The following is a 24,223-nucleotide window of genomic DNA, read 5'->3' on the forward strand; positions in this document are numbered from 1 at the left end:
TTTTAAAAGATGCAATGCCTAACTTGCCATTAAGAATAGATATCAAATAACTATACGTATTTGTGCCACAAAGTCAAATCCTCTAAATCTTAATTTTCTTATGTAGAAAAAAAAATGGAGAAAAGGTTAATACCTAACTTCCGGAGTTGTAAAAATCAAATAAGATAATTCAGGAGAAGTATTTAGCAAGTGTTTCATGGATGTGAACCATTAATACTGTTTTGGACTAGGAGCTGCAGGGATGGACAGGTCATCTGAGTTTGCCCAGGACTTGCACTAAAAGTTCAACATCCTGGGAAACCCTTCAGTCTTAGGAAAATCCGACAGTTGGTCACCCTCGGAGCAGTAGTGTTTGGAAACAGAGCTAAATATAAATATGGGCTTCATCTTCAACCTAAAGGAAATTATTTAATCTTTGAGGTGCAATATCTTTATCTGAAAATGTATGAGAGGACTGTAAGTAGGAGGTTTTGCCCAAGTAGCAGCAACAGTAGTAACCTTATTCTTCCTGCTTAAAACATCTTTACCGTCTTCCTTTTGCTGAAAGTTTTAGGCACAAAAAAAAGTTTTGCTATGAAAAGGTCTTTCAAGATCTGTTTCTAACCTGCTTTTCTAGACACATATGCTGTTATGGTTCTTTGGCTTATCAATAGTGATAATGATAGTATCAGTGATGATTCCAGTGGTGACAGGAAGCTATTTCCTGTGAACGCTGTGCTCAGTTGTGTCCAACTCTTTACGACCCAAGGACTGTAGCCCACCAGGCTCCTCTGTCCCTGGGTTTTCCCAGACAAGAATAATGGAGTGGGTTGCCATTTCCTATTCCAGGGGATCTTCCCGACCCAGGGATTGAACCCACGCCTCTTGTGTCTCCTCCATTGGCAGGTGGATTATTCACCACTGTGCCACCGGGGAAACCCTACTGTTACCTAGGGCTTTCTGTATATGAAGAACAGCTATAAAGACTTTATATAAGAACTGAAACCAAAGAACCCCAGAACTAGTCGCTATTTCCTGTACCTACCACTCTTATACACTGCTCAGACTTTGTCCAGGGCCATTACCAGCAAAGGCAAATTCTTCCTATCTACCCTTCAAGAGGGAACTTCCCTGATGGCTTAGCAAGAGAATTCGCATGCAATACAGGAGACACAGGTTTGATGCCTGGGTCAGGGAGATCCCCTGGAGTAACAAATGGCAGCCCACTCCAATGTTCTTGCTCAGAGGAGCCTGGTGGGCTACAGTCCATGAGGTTGCAAAGATCTGGGCACAGCTGAGCATGAGCACGACACTTCAAGATCCTGTCCCAAGAGTCCACAGGACAGGATGCTTGCCCTTCATTGACCCCAAAACAGTTTACACATGACTTTGCACCCCCTCCCTGATACTTTCTGCCTTACAGTAAACTTGCTTTAATATACCTATATCCTTCACTGAAAAAGCCCCGCTCGTATTCCTAGCACCAAGCACAAGACTGAATCAGTAGGTTCCTTTGTGAAATGAATGAAAGACTGTGATATTGGCAGATCAGTTGATTTACTTTACAGCAAAAGATCCCCTCAAGAATTTGTGATCAATATTTAGTTTTCATATTATCTATGGAAAATTATAAAAACGATTTACTGTGTCAAAATGCATGTGGCCTTAAGAACTATGGCACACAAAGATTACATCATTTAAAATGCATGTCTTTCTCATGGAATAAGAGACTACAGTATAAATGAACCAGGTGCCTATTGTCGAAGTCTGTTATTTAAGATCAGAAGAGAGAAGAAGTTACAAATAACACCACTAAATGCCCCATGGGCAGGTTTAGGGAAATGGTAGAGTCTCTCTTGTGACTTGTTCTGCTTATGATTTGGAGACCTGCTGACCCTGATCTATAGACTTTCCTGCTTCTCTAGTAGTACAAGGAGCTGAAATATACACAGTTGAGACCTATTATTTAATTGTTTATCAGTCACTACCATTTCAGATTGAAGAAGCTTGAAAAAAGAAAATCATTCAATTGTGTCTGACTCTTTGCTACCCCATAGAATACAGTCCATGGAATTCTCCAGGCCAGGATGCTGGAGTGGGTAGCCATTCCCTTCTCCAGGGGATCTTCCCAACCCAGGGACTTAACCCAGGTCTCCTGCATTGCAGGCAGATTCTTTACCAGCTGAGCCACCAGGGAAGCCCAAGAATACTGGAGTGGGTAGCCTATTCCTTCTGCAGCAGATCTTCCAGACCTAGTAGAACCAGAGTCTCCTGCATGGCAGGCAGATTCTTTACCAGCGGAGCTACCAAGAAAACCCTTGAAGAAGCTTACTTATTCTCAAATTATATTTTGAAAATGGAAAAACAAGATCATCACTTAGACTAATAACCAGAGGGATAACTTGATAACCCTTTTCCTAGATTGTTTTAAAAAGTTGTAATATGAAATTGCTTTCTTCCCATGGGGCTTTCAGATAACTGTTTCACATGGTTTTACTTTCCAAATATTGAGATAGATAGTTGAAAATTAAAGATTTCAAAATGAATTAAAGTATGGCTATAAAAGGGCTTCCCTGGTGGCTCAGATTGTTAAGAATCTTCCTGTAATACAGGAGACCCAGGTTCAATCCCTGGGTTGGGAAGATCCTCTGGAGAAGGGAATGGCAACCCACTCCAGTATTCTTGCCTGGAGAGTTCCACAGACAGAGGAGCCTGGTGGGCTACAGTCCATGGGGTTGCAAAGAGTTGGACGTGACTGAGTGACTAACATACTAACTTGACTCTGAAAAATCAGTATACTAGTATTTCTTAGGGTTGGTCCAGCTTGCCACCTCCTGTTTTAATATTTGAAATATTTTTAGAGTTATTTTTAAGTTTGTCCACCATGGTTGATTTTTCCATTAAGTATATTTTATGGTAGTTTTACCTTTTACAATATAATTGATATGTCAAAAATGGGTTAGCATTGATTTGATGCATAGCTTTTAATATGTCTTTGCAGTATCAATAAATCTGTAATATATGCACTATCATTGTTGTCATTTGGCCAGTGAAATGAGGTCTCTGGACTCCTGAGAGATTTGAAATGGCTAGATTATGTAGAACTCCTCAAGTGAATACTTCCTAATGCCAATTTGGGAAATTTGTGACACGTTAGCAAATCCCCAAATGGGCGGAGGTGTCTTCGGCAGGATCATATCTAGGTGAAAATTTAGTTCAAAAATTACCTTGAGACCCTTGTATTGTACTCTGTGTTGTGGTTTTATGATAGTTAATATACAGAACATGGGCAGGTGAATGATAAACATCTGAATTCACAGAGCCGGTTCACTCTGACTCATCCGGAAACACTAGTTTTGCTCAGACTTACTTATTTCCTCCCTGGTTGATTTCCTGCCATGTTAACATAAAGACAAATAATTTGGGTACCAAACAGCCTAAAATGATGAACCTTATTTTTAAAATGTACACTGAAAATATTTTGTTAGAACTAGAGCACATGCCTCCCTGCTTCTGTGCTTCTCAGAGCAAGGAATTGTCATGCTTTAGTTGCTCTGCATCTGAATTTATTCCCAGTTCCTCTTTTATAGTCTTTTTGGAGACAGTGTATAGTGAGTCATTAGCATTAATATTATTTCAGTTTCAGTCAGGCTGCATATCCATACTTAGGCAAGGGTGCTCGGTGGATTTCATTATTCATTCAGAATAAATTCCTACTCTAATATAAATGTTGCTCAGGATAGAGCTTTGAAATGGATCCTGATTCTTTAAATTCTTTCCTGTCTGTTTCAGGAAATAGTGAGATCCTGTTGATAATAAAGTACAATGTGTCTAAAGTTCACTTCTAAACACTCTGCTCTTTGCAATGAAAGTCATCTGCATTCTCTTTATAATTCAGAGCCGCAAGAGATCTGTCTAATCTTAGAGATCTGATCCAGTATCATTTAGGGAAAAAAAAAAAATCTTGATAATAATTCTACCATTCAGATTAGTGAAAGCAGTAAAGCTTTACAGCTTCTGTCGTCTTAAAAAAGATATCATGAGACGGGGGAATAGGACTTGGATTATGGTTTGGGAGATTTAGTTATTTGGGAAAATAAAATGATTAGTACTGTTATTATTCAAGTTTGTAATCAATGAAAGCAAATGGCATCTGTTTGTTATCATTCTTTCTGCAGAAGACAAAGGCTCAGGTCCCGATGGTGCTGACTGCTGGTCCCAAGTGGCTGCTGGATGTGACTTGGCAAGGAGTGGAAGACAACAAAAACAACTGCATTGTGTACAGCAAAGGTAACTGCTAGAGCCTTTCGCTCACGCTTTGGAGGTATTGAAACCTGAGCGTTGCAGAACAGCACCAATGAGCTGGAAGGGGAGTACAAAGTAAAATGGGATCCTCTCTCCTCCTTTTTCCCTTGTGCATCTCCCTAACCTGTATTTTCAGCAAAGACTACCGATTGTTTCTGGTTTTTTCCCCCTGTTCAGCATAAAACAAAAGGTGTTAGGCCTGTACTTGGCACCATGCACGTTCACCTCACCACGGATTTGAGTGTCTTGACTAGTACCTTCCTCGCCGTTACTTTTATTGATAGCAGGTTTGATGAGATCTCAGATTCCTCTCTGAGGCATTATCCATCAAAAAGTAAATTCCTTTTGAAATGTAGCAGTCCGTGTCAGGGTGTCAAGGTGCGTGCTCCAGGAGGCACTGAATTCTGTGTCTCTTGAAATCACACAGAATGAGAGCAGAGCTGAAAAGGAAGCCATTGCAAAGACTGAGAATTCCTCCCCATGGTGATTTCTGAAGGGCAGGAGGCAAATGGGAGAGAGGAAGCGATGGCTTGCAGAGCTTTGCCTTTGATTTGCTCAGTGTGGCATCAGCCTAGACTGCGTCACACAGCTACACCCAGGCTATAAAGGAACCGCCGCTCCATGACACACGTTGTGGGACGGGCTCCCCCAGACTCAGGCCCCTCTGCGTGTGTGATGTGGTTTGCTGCACTTTCCTCCATATTCAAGTTCTGGGCCCAAGCTCCGTGCTTGGAGAGTGAAATCCCTAATCTCGCTTCTTCGTAAATACTGCAAAACCTTGTGCTTCTCATGTTTAATTTCTTTTCGCTTTCTTTTTTAACCAAATAGACCTACTGAGATCAAAGATGTGTTTGCACATTGAACCTAGAAACCATGAAAGCATACAAGGGAACAAGCAAATAAGCACCCCTATCAATATATTAACATATAAAACACTAATCATAACATCAAAGACTCTTAAAAACTTGCTAGAAACAATTACAACTTGTTCCTATAATCATTACAATTTGTACACTTATAAGAGGATTGCCTTTAAACTACTATAAGCCTTTGAAAGTTGAAACACCGAAAAGAGAGAATTTGCAAGCTAAAAAAACAATCTGCACACCAGGATCTGATTATATTCCTTTTCCTTCTGTAATTGCTGGTCCCATACCCACTTATTTTCTAACCCCAAATACCTGTGGTATGCTGGTGGGAGCTTTTAGCTAGAAGGGAAGTGAGATTTTCCCAGGATATGTCACTATGTTCTATCAAAATGGAAAGCAGTATTACAGTGAACCAGCTTGCCAGTGTCCACATTCAAAATGCAAACCACAGAAACGACGGCTTGGAGTGTAGGACCAATGACTGGGAATAAATTTTTGTTGTACAATGTCTTATCTCTATGATGGCGATATAACGTGGAGGAACCAAGAGGCAGTTGTTGTTCTACCATGATCCAAATTCATTACATGTTTAAATCAGGCATTCTTTTAGAAGAGAAGATTGTTATATTGTTACATAAGGGGAAAAGCTATAACAAAATTGTAATTCTGTGCTCAGTGGAGTACTTTACTTTGAACATATTTGTGTGTTTGGTTTTGTGTGTGTGTGTGTGTGTGTGTTTTATAGTTAGATATATCTGAATCCTCCTAGCAATAAACAATTGGGAGTAATTTGCAGAAGCTTATTAATTAACTCATAAAGCATGGCTTAAGCCCAACTGTGTGCTCAGTTTGTACATAGATAATAACAGCTACCCTTTATTAAGCACCCCCCAATCCTCTCCTTGGTACTCCCATACCAAATTCTATGCACTTCCCTCATTGCTCTCTTCACCTCATTTTATGGTCATTTTATATGTTAGGAAAAGAAAAAGTTGTAAAAAGTTAGCTATTATTGCCTGCCTTTGCAATCTACTCAATATGAATTCCTAATATACAATACAATAGTTTTTAACCTACAAAAGGTAACTTGATATTGTTCAACTTACAAGACCAGTGTTGGGTATTGCAATTCAAATAACAAGGACCGCAGTAACTACTGTATATGCATTATTTCATTTAATCATCATTTAATACCTCCTAGTAGGTAATTAACATCATACTCAATTTTACAAAAAGTGAACTTGAGACGTGGCTAGATTAGGTATTTGTCATGGTCACGTAGCTCTGTCTCAGTTTCACTTTTTTAAAAAAGTTTTGTGGTATCCTTGATTTACAATGTTGTGTTAATTTCTGGTGTACAGCAAAGTGATTCAGTTACACATATATATTTCTTTAATATTCTACTAAGTGTTTAAAGTGGGGTGCAAACATGTATCTGTCTAATTGAGGGTCTGAGTTATACATATTAGAATAAGTGCTCCCTGCTTTAAGGTTTCAAACAGCTAGATGAGATAGGTAATATGCTTCTCATTTTACACAACCTGACGTTGTAAGTGGCTCAGAGCAGTAGTATGGTTGTCTCTGTTCATGGAGAGCTAACAGAGAACCAAATTTGAATCCAGGTTTTGATAATTCCAAATCCTGTACTCTCTGAACTGTATGACTACCTTTCCCCTTGACACTATTCCATGCTGAGTAAATTCTCTTATACTACTTAGGCATTTCAGAGTACTATAATACTCTGAAATCACAGAGTATTATAATATGGCACTTTCCAAAGTGCATTTCACATAACCCTAAGATTAAAGGAAAGGTCAAATATTGCCTATTTTGGCCTCTCTTGAAAACTCACAAGGCCTGCTGGTATTAATGCTCTGAGAAGTCCTGTAGTGAAATAAAACAAAAGTCTTTGTAACTCATTTGACTGTATGATATACGAACTTTTTTTCTATGGAGATCCTTAGGAACATTGGAGTTAGTGCTCTGGGTGACACCACTTGGGAAAACTCTGCTGTAGACTCTACTCTGATCCCCTAGATGGGCTTCAGAGGCCTGATGCTAATTGCTAGTAATCAGATAGCCTTTGGAGGAAGGGGATAGTTCACTCAGATTTCTGTGAATACCTCAGTATTCTAGGATTATACTACGGATTGTTCATATCGTGGAAAATAGGACCCCAGGAATCACTGCTACCAGGACTGCGTGGGCTCTGACGCCTTCTGTCTTCACAGACTGTGGGTATGATTCTTGTTGTTGGTCAGTCACTTAGTCATGTCCAATTCTTTGCAACCCCATGGATTGTAGTCTGCCAGGCTCCTGTCTATGGAATTCTCCAGGCAAGAATACTGGAGTGGGTTGCCATTTCCTTCTCCAGAGGATCTTCCCAACCCAGGGATCAAACCCATGGCTCCTGCTTTGCAGGCAGATTCTTTACCCTTGTGACACCAGGGGAGCCCCTGGGTATGATAAGCCTTCTCTAAGCAAAAGAGTTTTGTAGTTGAAAGAAATTGGTGATTTAGATTTAATAGGTACATATTGACTTGGACATCTATAGTGTGTGAGACATTTTCATAACATGTATGTTATTTATCAGTTGGGGCTCTTTTGTTTTCAAATGATAGAAATCCAAATGAAATGGGTTTATGCAAAAAAAAAAAATGAAAGTGTAAGTGTGTGTGTGTGTATGTGTGTGTATGTTGAGGGTAGGAGGGTTCATCTGCTCATATAACTGAGAATCGAGGGATATTCTAAACTTCAGGATCGGTTTAATTCAGATGTTCAGACTTCGTCCCCAGACTGTCTCTATCTTCTGCTTCATCTTTCTTTTGTGTGTTTTATTCTCAGAAATGTTCTTGTCAAGTGGTGGGAAGCTCTGAACTTATATTCTACAAGCAGAGCAATGCCCATGCAAATAGAGCTTTTCTGGATTTTGTTTGAGGTACATCACATACAACCCTTGAACCAATTAATCACTGTGACTCTTCTTTGCAAACTACAATCCTCTTTAGTTTTGTATATAAGCCAGTGAGACACAGGAGACCCAATGAGACACAGGAGAGGTAGTTTCCCAAATGAAACCTAAGTGCTACTCCATATAATAAAGAACGGTTGCTTGATAGGCTAACATCCATGCACCCACATGCAATGCATTACTCCTCATGTCTAAAGAGCTGTCACTGAAGATCAACTCTCACTGATGTCAAAATTATATTGCCTTATTTTGTTTCCTAGCTAAGTACCACAATACTTATGAATTCCATGCCAAAGTCACTTTCATTGGATCTGACTATCTGAAAGTATATTAGTACCTATTTATTAATATAAATAGAATGTAAGATGCATATATGTTGTATTTTTAAATGCCTTGACTCAAATTTTTGATAATATTTTCCTATGGCATGTAAGATAGACCACTTAATGTGTAACCATTATAATTTAAGAGATATACTTACTTTTTGAAGTATTATTAAATGTGGGCTGGTGTTAACATTACATATAATGATAAAATTTTCATTTCCAGGTGTCCATCTAATAATTATTATAGAATTATATTACTTAGTGCTATTTGACAGGCTGCCATCATCCTGTTTTATTTGAGTAAAAAAAATAGTACTTGGCATTAATATTATAATCTGATGTACTTTTTTTCCTGCCTCAACTACCCCCTGTCATTCCAGAAAGTAATTAGCTCATCCAGACATTGATGGACCAGACTTGTTGGGTTGTCTGGTTTTTGCCATTATTCTCAGCAGACTCCAGATAATTCTAATTTACTTATCTCCAGTGGAAAAATACTAAAAAGCACCATGCTGAGGCTAAAGGGAGACTGCTGGAAGGAGGATGAGCAGAGGTCTGCCCCCTTGCTCCTAAAATCCATGAATACCTGTCAAGCACTGGAAACCCCTTTTCTTTTCTCTATACCTTGATGTTTTTTATAGTGTTTGCACAGTATAGTAACCTTTCTCATTTATGAGAAGTAAATAGGTCACTTTGAGTTTCATGTTTTTGAGCATTCAGAATTAAACCTTTAGCACCATTAAAGGTTCTAAATGTGGGTTTGTTCATTGAGCTCCCTCCAAATGAGGGATAATTACATTATTTGGGGGTTTTGGATTTTCATGCCATGTTGTTTTGGAGAACCACATTCTCTGGGTATTCGGATGAAGAGCATGAACCTTGTCAATCAAAGGAGTGAAAAAGTATCAGCTAACCCTCACTCTCACCTTAACCATGGAAAATTTGTTTTTATACAAAAGCACAATATTATTGGAAAAAAAAAAAACAACAACAACTATTGCTTGATGGATCCTTGAGCAAATCACTTTTCCTCTTTAAATCATATCTCCTTAGCTGTAAAAATGAAGTAGTAATGGCCATCTCACAGGATTTTTGTGAAGACTCATCCATTCACATAACTGCATATGTTGTCATAAATATTATATTGCAGGTGATCTTATTCTCAGTCCTGTTTGCCCTTTTGGTTATATGTCAGCACAAATTTAGGGAAAATGAAGCCAGGCCTCCACACTGGCATCAAACAAGTGTGCAAGGAAAGATGGTCATCTGATTCCAGATGTATAGCCAAGAATTCCTTGAGTCCCACTTAGTCCCTGTGAAACCACAGTATCTGCAGAGACCTGTATTACGGAATCAGAGGCCAGAAGCCTTTGCCCAAAGATAAATTTTTCCCCTTGGGCACATGATATTTCTAATGAAAGTCTTATTTAAAATGCTAGTGTAAAGATAATGATGATAACATTAAAGCAAGCAATAGCAGTTACCATTTATTAAGCACTTATCCCTATGCCAGGCATGGTTTTAAGCTCTTTACATATGTTTTCTGATTTACCATTTAGAAAGTTATGATGTAAGCAGGATTATTCCCACTTTACAGATGAGGAAACTCAAGTTTGGGGCTTCCCAAGTGGTGCTAGTGGTAAAGAACCCACCTGCCAATGCAGGAGACGAAAGGGATGAATGTTCGATCCCTGAGTTGGAAAGATCCCTGGAGGAGGGCATGACAACCCACTCCAGTGTTCTTGCCTGGAGAATCCCCATGGACAGAGGAGCCTTGGCAGGCTATAGTCCATAGGGTCTCAAAAAGTTGGACACGACTGAAGTGGCTTAGCACACACACAAACACAAACCCAAGTTTAGGTAAGTTAAATAATTCAAGGATATATAGATCATAAGTGATGAAATTTGGATTCAGTCTTGAGTATGTTGACCTTGAATCCCAATTAGCACAATTAGCAGAGTTTGGAAGATACCATTTACTAAGCTAAGATTGTAAGGTATTGGTCTTCCTCACAAATTTGCATACGTATTAATCAGCAAAACTTTTCCCCCCTCATTCTGTGATTTGGTTTTTCAGAAAAAGTTTTCCAGAACTAAAACAGCAGTGACAGCAGTACCTTCTGCTGATCTCTCTGTTGCTTTGAAGACCACAGGAATTTAAAGTCGTGTAGAAGACTAATCTCCAATATCTTTCTATGACCATCTTCAAAGTTCTGATTTTGCTTGTTCACACAAATGTAACGACGCAGTTAATTCAGTTAATCCCTGATTGGCTGAGTACTATGTTCAAGGTACTATGAAATAATGACAGTAATTCTAATACGACCTAACTCTGGTGAGCAACTTTCTATACACTGACTAAATTGATCAACTGTTTAAAACAAAGATCTGTCATTGTGAAGGACCCTTGCAAAGGTCTGGACTATTTTACAGCTTAAAATAGAGTATCTGTTGCATGTTCCTAGAATTTTGAAACAACAGCCTTGTCCAACTTAGCACCCAGTTTTCCTAACTAGCCTACAAGTTCATATTTACCTTAAAGGACCTAAGTCTATGTGAGTAAGAAAGTAATTTGAAAAGAAAAAATTGTGCTCATATTTAAGTATTTATTTAACCATTTTGTAGTTCATAGAAAATGTATAAGAGGGTGGGTGCCTGAACCAAATATTTAGCAGCAGGAATTATAAAATCATAAGGCGATTAAGTTAGCTAGTCGCAGAATTCCAATATTGCTTTTGAAATGACTTCAGGATATAGGAGGTACTAAGGTTATTATCTGTTATCAGGAATACAGTGGAATTGTACAACTGGATAATAACCAAACAAACTGACACAATGTAAAATTACATTATCAGTGTGTTAAAACAAAATTGCGCCCTAAAGGAGTCCACATGCCAGCTCAGAGCTGCAGTGTAATTATGCTTAACTCTGATAATTAAAATACAGCGGAGATCAACAGAATCATTTTCATTAAGAAAATTATTAATGATGGTGGTATAACAGTAATTGATTGCAGAGCACCACAGGATAACGCGATGCCGAAAACCCAACATGTTTCATGAACATCTGAGGCTTTTTCCGGTTATGTTCTCTAAGAATGAGAGATGTTTGGAGGGGTAAGCAATTTATTATGCCTGTTCTAGGAATCAGTGATTGTAAAAATGGTTGCTTTAGAAAACCATCGTTTTGATTCAAATTGTCATTTCTGAGGGGGTCTTAAGGTCAAGGCAAGTGACCCCACCAGTGAATGTGTTATTTACAATGGAGCTGTCTATTGCAAATTGCAGAATGACAGCAACTTCAGCAAATATCGGGCCTTCTGCCATTTCCATTTTTTACTATGCATTTACTGTTTTTACAATTATATTAGTGATTTACTGATGTTATTTCAGTGTGAATCTGGTCATACTGAATAGTTTATGTCCTGAGTTGTTATTAATGTGTGCTATTTGATGTGAAAAAATACACTTGTTTTCATATCCACATCACTGTGAGTTTCCTTAATGAAATGTTGGTAAATAATCCTGCACGATAATACCATTAATTATTTCCATGGATTAGATGCATTCTCATATGTTGGAGAAAATATATCCTAAACCATCCTGATCCATTCATGAATGAAGCTTCTGTCTCTTAGGGGTAAAAACCCAGGTAGGATGTTGGCAAATGATAAGAACTAAGAATATATCAGTTTCATAAGTATAAAAATGAAAAATGAAGAGTGGGGTCTTTTGAGAGGTGACTCACTATCATTCAAGGATGTTAGCTTGTCATTCAAAGTGATGCTAATCTTGAAAGCTACCCCCAAAAGTATCTTTGTCAGCTAAAATGAGGGACAACTCTTTAGGGAATGTTTTCAGAGTAAGATATTGTGAATAATTCTTTAAAACAGTGTATTACATAAAAAAAGTTATTATAATTTCAACTAAAAAAGGAGAATATGAGGTTTTGTGCCTAGTATGATTATAATTATATTTTAAAATATATATGTACAGTGAAACACACGAAAAGAAATAGCTTGAAACTATAAAAGTATTTCTGTAAAGGTGATGTGGTTTGGTAAAAATTTTTGTATTCCTATTTTATAGTTTTCTTCACTTTATTTTTCTTATATAATTCAAGAAAAATATTTGGAAATGAAAATTGCTTTTTGTTTTAACTACATTCCAGCTCTTCCTTTTATACAATTCAAGTTAAAAGAACAAAAATCTTTGCCTTACCCATGAAATCCCTCATCCCTGGAAATTAAATTATTTTCTAGTGATACATATTTTTCTTTAGTGTCTCTATAAATGTCCTGGCACTTTGTATTTCGTAAGATAATTTTTCCAAATAAAATAAAAGTAACTGAGCACGTGCTCTGCACATGATACAGCCCAGGTGTCGTGAGGGGTACAGAGGAACATGAAACACACCCCTGAGTTAAGGGGTTTATTGAAAGAGCTTAATTAATGGAGGTTGCATAAGACTGAGTTCTGTCTTACATGACCAAGGCAAAGTTGATAGAGGATGGGAAATTTTAGTTAGATATTGAAAGTTGAATACATATTTGAGAAAAGGGGAAGGCATTGGGGGAGGTTGAGATTCTGTGTCTGAAAGTTTACAGGCCACGAAAGTGTCAGTCTTTAGTCAGAGCAGAGAATTTGCAAACAAGACCAGTGAGAGGCAAGCCTGCAAATGTTTCTGAGGGTCCGGTTGTGTGTTCAGTTGAGTGCTCAGTCTGAAGACCTCATCATGGAAATGGTAGGGAGCTACAGAAAGTTCTGAGGCACACGTGATCACACTGGCATTTTAGTAAGATTATTGATTATCGTGTCAAAGGTGAAGCTCAGATCCATCCTTTAATAAAAAACAAGACTTTAGCTGTCAAGAAAAGAATGTTGGTAGCTACATCCTTCTAGAAGATAATATAAATCTTCAGCTTTTTCTCCACTCATTACCTGACTCCAACAGTTTTTCAACAGCAAATAAACATCTGATGCTCTTACCTCTTCACCACCATTGTCCTGCCGAGCAGCCCCTGTCCTTACTTCCAGAGGACCTGGCTTGGATTCCATGAGTCCATCATTCTAATTACTTTCTTGTACCCACTCTGGCCTTTACTGCCCTGAATACCCTCTTCCTAATCAATCAATCTCTGCACCTTCCCCTCACTTAATCCAAGCAGCAGAAGTTAGGGGAAGTAGTATTTATAAAGGATGCCTGGTCCACAAAGAATGCTATATAAGGTGTGGTCAGAATGAAACAATGAACCATCACCACCACTAACAACAAAGCTACAACAACAGAAACCAATGCTGACCAGTTTACATTTGAACACCAAGTGAATGTGAACCCTCAGAGTAAGGAGCCCATCTACTCAGATCTTCCTTCCAAATTCATCTTCAGAGTGACTGTGTTGGACTTCTGTCTCCCCAGATATATTCCATCCCCTAATAAATAATGACCTTGCTCCTTGTTTCCCAGATAAAATGGAAAAGTGAAAAGGAAAATATAACCCCGCAAGGAATAGCTTCCTTTTGCAGTGTCTGATTACAAGAATCAATATGGCCCTAGAGACCAAGTCTGACCCACTGGTTTTTGTACGTAAAGTTTGATTGGAATACAGCTACCATGATTTGTTTGTATATTTTGTCTGTAGCTACTTTCACACTGTAACATCAGAGTTGAGTAATTGTGGTAGAGACCATTTAGCCTGCAAAACCTAAAGTGTTCACTGTTTGGCCCTTTATAGGAAAAGCATGGGACACACCTGAACTAAGCCCACAAGGTTACTCCCTTGGCCTAAGAGATCCTACGTGGTCTGTCCTGGATACTTCTTTGGGTTTATTTACTGCTGCTCTCCAACTGTCCTGTTCCAGTGGCTCAGGCCCTTGCTTTTATTTGAAAATACGAAGAATGCCTCTGCCTCAGGGCCTTGGCACTGTGCCCTGCTGTGCCCCCACGTTGGTCCCTCTCTTGCCTCATTTGAAACTCTTTCCAAATAGTGCCTTCCCAGAGGGTGTGCCTAACTACTCTGTCTCTATTTCTCTCATTTTTCTCCACACTATTAGGCAGTTTAGGCTGCTATAACCAAATACCATTGGCTGGTAGCTGAACAAACTTCTCTCGCACAGTTCTGGAGGGTGGGAAGTTCAAGATCAAGGAGCAGGCAGATGTGGTGTGTGGTGAGGACCCATCTTCCTGGTTTAAAGATGGCCGCCTTCTTGTATCCGCATATGGTTGTGTGGCGGGGAGGCAGAGAGAGAGCGCGAGCTTCCTCCCTCATGTCTCTCATAAGGGCATCAGTCCCATGAAGTCTCCACCTTAATGGTCTAATTACCTCCCAAAGGCTTCACCTCTTGTACTATCACATAGGGCTTCAACATTAAAGTTTAGAGTTGGGGACACATTCAGTCCATAATATCTTTCGCATTTATCTTCATATTTGACATTTTAGAATTTATTTTAAAAATTTAGTGTCATCCTCCTATCCCTAGAATGTGAGTTCTTTAAGGACAGTAATTTTGTCTGCTTTTTTAGCTATCTATGATACATAGTAGGTGCTCACTAAATATTTATGAAGGGATTAATGGGTAAGTGAATGACTTACAGATTTTTAAAACATGGAAATCAATATAAATTATGCATTTAATAGTGTTCTCCCAATCAGATAATCTGACTGTTGCACTTTCTGAGATGTGCTCAAACTTTATTCCTTAACTTCCTTAACTATTGAATTTTAACTTTCATATTTATAATGTACAGAATCTTTCCCTGACTGTAACCTTTTTTCAACACCTTGCTGTTTTTAGTATGGATATTCTTTCCTTTATCTCTGAAACTTGGAGGTAGAGGATAATTAGGAAATTGTATGTCCTGTGCATTCTTTCTTACTTTTTCCACCTGTATTTGTCCCTGTATTTAGTGTTGAAGCTTTCCTCAAGAGGCTGGAAATCCATATCTACTTTATCTACTTTACCATCATTTAAGAATGGGGCACTAAGGGCTGAATGCAAGAGCAGCCTGAGAAGGCAGAGCTTGTCAACTGGGGGGTCATAGGATGGTAACCTCGCCATGGTAATGATGTCTCCCTATGCAGTGTATGTAATGTTTTATCTTAGCACGATTAGCTTCTCTAGAGAATACCAGTCTCAGAGAACACCAGTCTCATCTCTGAGATAGATGAGCTTCATAGCCAGCAATCTGAGGACTTTGTGGGCAGACTAGACCAGGTGGTGTTTGAGGAAAGTCCTATCTCATTTTTGAGAATGTAGATGTTCCCTTAGTCTTCTAACTCTGGTGACACTGTAGTATAACCCTTGGCCGAGTATATTTCTCTATATCTAAAACCTCTGTTCCAGTTCTGCATAGACTAAGCCTCCATTTCCTAACAGAGTAGGAAAGGAATGTCAGTTAGCTCTGCAGGGAATGGCTGAGCAAGTGTAACTAACAGCTTCTTACTTGGAAAGCCAGTCCTGTACTGGCACTTAGCTCCACTGCTCACCCTATCTTTCAAGGTGCCAGGTGTCTTTACTTTCTGATCTTTTCCAGGATTCTGCAGAATCAGTCCGCTTGCTACATGTTGGCCAGCTGCTCTTCGAATACTTGTATTTCAGCTTTCTGTGCTCTGGTGTGTCATCTATCACTCCATCAATTTGCTAGCTTCTAAGATGTTGTTGACTTCTGTTGCCTACTCTGCCCCATCTCTTTGCCCTTAGCATCTTTTTTCTTCTCTACTGTCATGTTAGTGAAAGGGAGAAGAAATAAATGCGTGCAATCAATTCATCATACTTAACGGGAAGCCCTCTCTGCTTCCTTTCTTAGGTAAGCTTCTGCAAAGTTTTTTTTTTTTGCATGCATTCTTTTAACTCTCTAAATTCCAGCATCTTCTGTCTTATTCAGTTTCTGCCTTCATGAATCCATTGGAGTTTGTCAGAGGTCTCCTATGGTTTACTTGTCAGCTTTTCACTCCACGAGGCTTGATCTGATTTATCCCTTTCCACACACAGGGCCAGGTTTCTCCATCACTGTCCAGCCACTAAATATTGTCATTCTGTAGTTTTCTTTCTTCTCATTTCTGTGTTTCCTGAAGCTTATCTCATCTAAATTTTTTAACTACCCTACTCCTTATAGTTTCATTTCTCGCTTATCCTTCACAGCTATGCTGTACAGCAAGTCCCCTATATACAAGTGAATTTCATTCCAAGAGTGCATTTGTAAGTCCAATTTGTTTGTAAGACCAACAAAGTTAGCCTAGGTACCCACCTAACACAATCAGCTATTTAGTACTGTACTGTAATAGGTATATAATACTTTCATACAAACAGTATGTACATAAAAATCAAACACCAAAAATGAAGAAAACATTTTTAATCTTACAGTCCAGTGCCTTGAAAAGTACAGGAGTGCATACAGTACAACAGCTGGCATACAGGGGCTGACATGCACGTTCATATCTTTGAAAGCTCACAACTTGAAGCCCCTTCATATGTAAGGGGCTTGCTGTACTCCAAGTATTCTCAGTTATTTACAATTCCTTAGCTATTCCTTACTTGCTCATATCTGCCTTTATATATCATATTTCCCTTGCTTAATAACCTTCCCAACATCTTTGTCCTGGAAAGAGACATCATTCAAGACCTAGCAGGTATCAGGGCTTCTGAAAAGCCTTCTATGCCCTTCCCAGAGAGAGAGCTCCACCATCTGCACTGTCCCAGGTTGGTTGTGAACACCTCAGGTGCATTGATGTCATTTCTCACTTCTACTCCACAGATAATTCATAGAATATACTCACTGAATTTTTAATTGCTTTTAATGGGTATTAAGATGCATCCCTCAATGTAGTAAACTCTAGTAGGACTTGCTTTATTTTCAGAAATTACCAGTGTGAAAAATCATTTGAAAACCGATACTCAAAATGCTTTTCTCTCAATATCTAGAAAAGTATGTCTTAGCAAGATTTTTTTAATGCTAGAAAATCTAATATAGGGCTATTTCTTTGGAATGTCCTGTGTAAGCAAAGCATGCATTGTGCTACATCAGTTAGAATGAAGGTGTATAAAAGAATTTGGAAAAATTAGAATCTATATACATGCAAAAGATGCTGTCAAACCTTGGGATTTTATTTGATGTCTTTGCATAGCAGCCACGCCAGTTCCTTGGCTCCATTACTGCACAGGTCTTTCCAGGGTGACTGAACACACACACACACACCACTTGACTTTCTCTCAACAAGCAGTAACTGTGTCTGCTGTTCCCACCTATCACTGGGGGAAAGTCAGCCAGACCTCAAGTCTTTGCTCTGAGACCTAAAATTGGAGACTTTTCATTTCCCTTGGTGTATAAGTCAACCCCATCTTTGAAGGCTATTTTTAAACTAAAAGGTCACCTAATATGCCATGACATACAGTAGTACTTCAGAGAAGATATATTCTCATTAGTCTTTCTTAGATCCGTGAAGACTGTCAGATGACAGCGGGGTCAACCAAGATAGTATATCGTGGTGTTGCAAGCAAGAATATCCCAACCAAGAGAATGGATCCGAAATGCACACATTTAAGTATGAGCAGATAAGATTTTTCTGTCTATTTATATAGTTTTATCTACCGCCCATTGAAATTCAATAAGAATAAATTACTTTAAGCCAGTTTTTTCTTTAGAAAGCTAGTATTTATCATCACTGTCGGTCTCCCTTGTCAGTAAAGATTTTCAAGAATCATGGCTCTCCAGTTCAGTACCCTTTACTTTGTGCATTCTTTCAAGAACTGGTTAAGTCTCAGAGGCTTATTAGGAAAACTTAAGATTTTCAGGATACTTACCAAATATTTCTAGTAAGGAACTTAATGTTTCATAATTTATTTGATGAAATAAGTAATATAAGATACTCCTGCTCTCCAGGTCCCCAAAAGATACAAAATTTATCCATTAACTAGTAAGTAATAATTTGGAGTCTCTCATATCAAAACTAGTTTTGTAATGCATATAAAATCTTAAATGTCTTAAGTATAATTCAGCTATCTTTCTGTACTCTGAGTATAGGTTTCTAGATTAAAGTGAGTGTAGGAAGCAAAAAAATAAAAAACAGGCCTACGGAGGACATTTAAGTGAAGCAATAGTTTCGAGATCTTGCTTCAGTTTTGCATTTTGACTAGAGATAGAGATAACAAGGATAGCTTTCTACCAGTGAAATGAAGTAAAAAGAAAATGTGTATGAGAAAATGGACAAGTTACTTTTCATCTTATCCTTGGCTTTACATACACTATTGTAGTTAGCTATCTCAAAGGAAATTAATATGATCATTTTTGCACACATGTGAAAATTAAGGGAGATTATAAAATGCATGCCACTTGGGGATTCTTCAGTTCATTGAAATATTAGTCAAGTACCCACTATATTCCAGCTAGGGAATCTATTAATTTTTTGCTTTATGTTCAAGTTGTGTTTTACCTTGGTATGACACTGTGCTTTCATTTCCCATATCTAAGTTTTCCCTTTTTTAAAAGTTTGGTTAATGTCATGCTTATTAAAAGTGGTTTGCCAACCAGCAGTATGGCATGGACCTGTTAGAAACACTAAACCCCAGGTCCCATTCAGACCTACTGAATCCAAATCTCCCCTGGTGGCTCAGACAATAAAGAATCCACCTGCAGTTCAGGATACCCAGGTTCAATCCCCAGGTCAGGAAGATCCCCTGGAGAAGGGACTGGCAACCCACTCCATTATTCTTGCATGGAAAATCCCATAGACAGAGGAGCCTGGTGGGCTTACCATGTATGGGGTCTGAAATGACTTAGCAACTAAACCACTAAACCATCACCGGTGATTTGTGTGCACATTTCAGTTTGGAAAGCCAAGATCTAGTGATTACTGGTGTGTCTTTAACAGAAGAGTACCATAGGGATGGAAACAGTTAACCTTGCAATATAGTAGCATAATAACTTTCAGAGATTTGTGAATTCATTTGCAAGTAACAAACACCATTGTAGAGCATGAGAATATCATAAAGGGAAAATAAGAACGTTGAAAAGTTCTTCCTGTTTTGTCTTTAAATATACAACAGCTTGAGTGCTATCTTTCTTGGCACTCCCCCTCATTCCCACAAATGGGATTATAGCAAAGAAAAGAAAATGCTGCTGTACTCTTATTTAATGGGAACATTTATTGCTGTTTTTCCTCTTCTCTCCAACACCTCTTAATTTATATTAGGCATTAAATTGTAATGCTGTTTCTTTCCATGGTGGAAGTGTCCCCGTGTGTATGCCTTTAAATCAATTCATTTTTATTTGCAAAACAAAATCCTAAATAAGTACTTAGGGGAAACACAGGCCCCCTGACCCCTGGAATTCTCTGGAGGCTCTCCTCTGTCATCCTTCCTGCACAGCAAAAGGGAAAAAAAAAGAGAAGGAAAAAAACAAATTTGCTGAGCCACACATTTCAAGTTGTCGACAACCCCATCCACGAGAAAACAGAAGAAAATATATATGCTCTCTGTCCTGTCAAAAGGCTTTCGCCTTATCTTGAGAGACTGTCAGGGCAGGAGCATCAGTGAATGGACAGGAGTCTATTAAATTAATAAGCTGCTGGATGGTGTCTGGGGAGTTATGATGCTCCATAAATCCAGTTTGATCATGGTGGACAAGGTTTAAATCTGCAGACTTCTAATACACATCCAGTTCTTGGATTGGATTTGAAGTTTTGTGCTGGAGACACAGAGATAGTCCAGCAGCATGTGAATTAAGATTTATCTTCCCCCTCACCCCCTCATCCTTCTTTTTTTTTTTTCCCCTTATACTACTTACAGAAATGAAAGCACCTTAGGGATCCTAGCAAATGTTACGGCTGGAAATGAAAGAACTGTTGTCAAGGTGAAACCGTGACCTAGAAGCCTAAAATCAAACCTTGGTCATTCTATTCAAGCAGCCCCATCAGAACCGAGTGTAAAAGGTCTGCGTGGACGGCAAGATGCCTGAACTTATCTATGACCTATTTGATAGTGATGCCTGTCAAATTCTACTCGTCTGTATTTATGACAGAAAGAAAACTAATGGTGTCAGATCTGCCCTATAGTAATAAAAAAATCAGGAAATATTTTCTTCATCCCATTAAATAAAGTCCTCCAATATAGCCTTTACTTATTTGAGTTTTCAGCTTCCAAGCATTTTAAGCTGAAAAATTCTCTTATTAGTCAAACAATTTCCCAAATAGACTATTAACTTTACACTGAGAACAACTTATTTATGTATTACTGATAAATAAAATCCCTGGAATAAAAAATAAAATTTCTTCAAAAGAATAAAATTGTCCCTGTTGAGGAGGTTTATTACACTGTTTATGATTTTCAAACCACTGGGAAATTGTTAATTACATTTGTCTTATCAACTTACAATTATTATATAAATTTAGACATTTTTTCTTACCTTGGAACAGACATATTAGAAAAATCCATAATGGCAAATAATACTTTGTTATAACCAATGTAACATGTCCATTTTAACATATATAAGTCAGCATTAGAATACTTTCTCATAAGAGCATCCAATTAACACAACTCTAGTATAACATCATGCTAAACAAATCATTACAGAGTCAGGGAGTATCTTCAAGAGAGTGAAGTCCATCTCCACTCAGCACTCACTGTGTACAAAGCCCAGTCCTGAGTATCGAATCATTGCTATGCTAAGTCACTTCAGTCGTGTCCGACTCTGTGCGACCCCATAGACGGCAGCCCACCAGGCTCCCCCGTCCCTGGGATTCTCCAGGCAAGAACACTGGAGTGGGCTGCCATTTCCTTCTCCAATGTATGAAAGTGAAAAGTGAAAGTGAAATCGCTCAGTCGTGTCTGACTATTAGCGACCCCATGGATTGCAGCCTACCAGGCTCCTCCGTCCATGGGATTTTCCAAGCAAGAGTACTGGAGTGGGGTGCCATTGCCTTCTCATCGAATCATTAAATACTGACAAATAAACCATGAAAGCAACAGGATTATCCTCAGTTTTTTAATGGTCCCCAAGGCTTTCCCGGTTACTCAGACAGTAAAGAATCCTCATACAAGGCAGGAGGTCCGGGTTTGATCCCTGGGTGAGAAAGATCCCCTGGAGAAGGGAATGGCTACCCACTCTAGTATTCTTGCCTGGAGAATTTCATCCACAAAGGAGCCTGGACATGACTGAACAACTTTCACTTTTATTCACTTAGAGCTTGAATAACGTGCCCAAATCACAAAGCTAACAAGTGACACAGCTTAAGTTGAAATCACCTCTGCCTTTCATTCATTTATTCATTTGGCAAGTTTTTCTTGAGTGCCTACTATGCCTGGCAATTTTCTAGGCACTGGAGTAAAGAAAGCACGTAATATTCCCTGCACTGGTGAGCTGGGACATTTCTGTTAAGGAGTGAAAAGTCACCACTTAACTGACTCAGAGGTCTGGGTTTTTCACACCCACCCATACACACACACCCCTTCCTCCGTTACCTAGAGGCAGCCTAGAGGAGACACATGAGAGTGCATAGGTGAATCCGTTTTGGTTCCTGAAAGTATCTGTTCTGTGTTTTCCTTATTGGCCTCTGAAAATTACTGACTTTTTCCATGAAAAAATTGTAGAATTTTTTTCCTTCTTACTGACTAGTACATTTCTGAGCGTTAACGTCCTGTTCTGTAACACCAGTATACTGCCCATTAATAGTCAGAGATTAAATAGATACTTTAATAATTACCTCATCCAGTGCAGTTGTAAATAAATCTCCTTTGTGTCACTCTCTCCTCCCACCACAAGAGTATTATGTCCCTAGCCAGGAAATGCTCAAGAAAACAGATGAGTCCCACACTGTGCCCCACAGGTCAGAAAATTCTGGCTTTGTGGGATAGATAGGAGGGGTAAGTCTGCAAGGCCACAGCTCTTAATGGGAACTCCCTGCTTCTGGTTTTTCAAGTACAATCCTAGAGACTGTGTCAACAGAAGAATCTCAGCTGTTCTCAAAAGCAGGAAGGAGACCATAATGATGTTTGCTTCCATTGAGATGCTAACAGGACTTGAGATGAGAATATTGAAAAGTTTTTGAAGATTTTAATCTAGTAAACAGTCCATAAATCACATCTCCCTTAACATATGCTTGTATTTTGATTCTAGCTCTAAGTCCTAGGAACAGAGAGTTTGGGATCAACACCTGACTAATAGGAAGCAATCAAGAAAATATTTGTTGAATGAATAAGTGAAAATTTGGATTCACTTTTCTCCCTTTCTTTTTGCCCTGGTTTCTTTGTCTAAAGTAGAAAAAAAAAAAAAAAGATTAGGTTGGGAAGCAACAAAAAGGATAACAATTTATATTTAAAGGGTGAGATTAGCAGATCCCTTTCTTCCTGTTAATGCTTTTCTATCCTTATGAGATTTTGTATTATACAGTAGCATCTTTGTTTGCATCTCCTAAGGTGCAGTCATGTCATGGTGTCATGGTGTATAGTCATGTCAAACACACAGACCTACATGGGAAGCACACGTGGTTCCACATCTAGCCTTATGCACAGAGATAAAACATTCGAAGTTAAGAGGCAAAAAAGAGAAACTAAAATTTGTGGAGCACTTACTTGAAAGCAAACATTACCTACATAGTGTAGCTACTCTGCAAGGGTTGCTATAAATGTTACAGGTGAAGCAACTGAGAGTGTGTTTTGGTCAAAGTTGTATAGCTATGGACAGATAGAGTCAGAATCTGGACCTTAGGTTTGTCCACAGAGCAATATTGCCTGCAGATAAAATGATGTTCATGCCTATCCATGCATTTATTTTGAAATCATGTTAAAATGTGACATGCCTACCACATTAATGAAACAGTTCAGCCCACACTGGCTTGAATGTAAACAAACAAAAAAAATTGTTTTGAGAAACACTGAAAGAGCAGGAGATAAATTACTGTATAAAACAAATATAAATAAAACATTTTCAGAAGAAAAATCTAGTTCAGTCATCTGTTTTTTAAGTTATTTTTGGCTTATAATGAAATGTGCAAATTTTATGTGGATAGTCAAAATATACCCATCACCCTAGGTCTCCCATACTGCAGAAGACAACTACCATTGATTACTCTTAGCAGATTAGTTTTGCCTGTTCTGAAATTTAATGTGAATGGAGTTATTTACATGAATCATGTACTTTATGGCTTCCATGCTCAACGTAATGTTTTAAAGACTCATTCATGTCATATTGTGTATCAGCAGTTTGGTCTTTTTATTATTGAATATTATCCTATTGCACAATAGCTACTAGAGGTTTTCAGACTCTCCTAATGAAAACGGTTTCTCCTTTTGAGGATCCATTGCTATAGAGGTGAAGAGAACAACCCAGATATCCATCAGAAGGAAAATGGTTCAACAAATGGTGAAATGGAATCATGCACATCTGCAGCAATGGATTCCTCCAAAGAAGGAAACAGTTTTTGTTGACAAAGTCTGCACACCTCTAGTAGCTATGGCCTCAAATCAAGGGACATTGGCACTAAAAGAGATCAGTCAGAAAAAGAATGACAAGAGTCAGTGACCTTAAGGTTTTATTCACCCCAGTCAGTCTTTAGGAGTCAAAACGAATGACTTCACTGATCTTCCTATACTTCCAGTTGTATCAGTCATTTTCTTGACTGCCTAACCAAAGTGATTCAAAGAGGAATGAAATGTAAAGATTTTCCAATGGCTTTGGTGTCTGAATATACATGGGCTTCTTCACTTTTCGGGTCTTTATTTCTCTTTGTCTTACTAATTGCCTTTCACAAAGCAACAGAGCTATCTTAAAAGCACTTTGAA

The 24,223-nt window shown here is 38.5% G+C and overlaps 1 protein-coding gene across 4 annotated transcripts in view; it reads left to right on the top strand.

The window, feature by feature from the left end:
• Window positions 1–24,223, top strand: part of ZFPM2 (zinc finger protein, FOG family member 2) — a 525,088-nt gene that overhangs the window by 341,826 nt on the left and 159,039 nt on the right. For all 4 annotated transcript variants that reach the window (XM_086336267.1, XM_086336268.1, XM_086336269.1 and 1 more), the window contains one exon: window positions 4,158–4,269. In XM_086336267.1, coding sequence (XP_086192393.1) covers window positions 4,158–4,269 — 112 coding nt within the window. The remainder of the gene's footprint in view (window positions 1–4,157; window positions 4,270–24,223) is intronic.

This window comes from Bos grunniens, chromosome 14 (assembly GCF_055505025.1).
Source record: "Bos grunniens cultivar Pamir isolate PY7600 chromosome 14, Bosgru_T2T1.0, whole genome shotgun sequence".
NCBI classification, from domain to species: domain Eukaryota; kingdom Metazoa; phylum Chordata; class Mammalia; order Artiodactyla; family Bovidae; genus Bos; species Bos grunniens.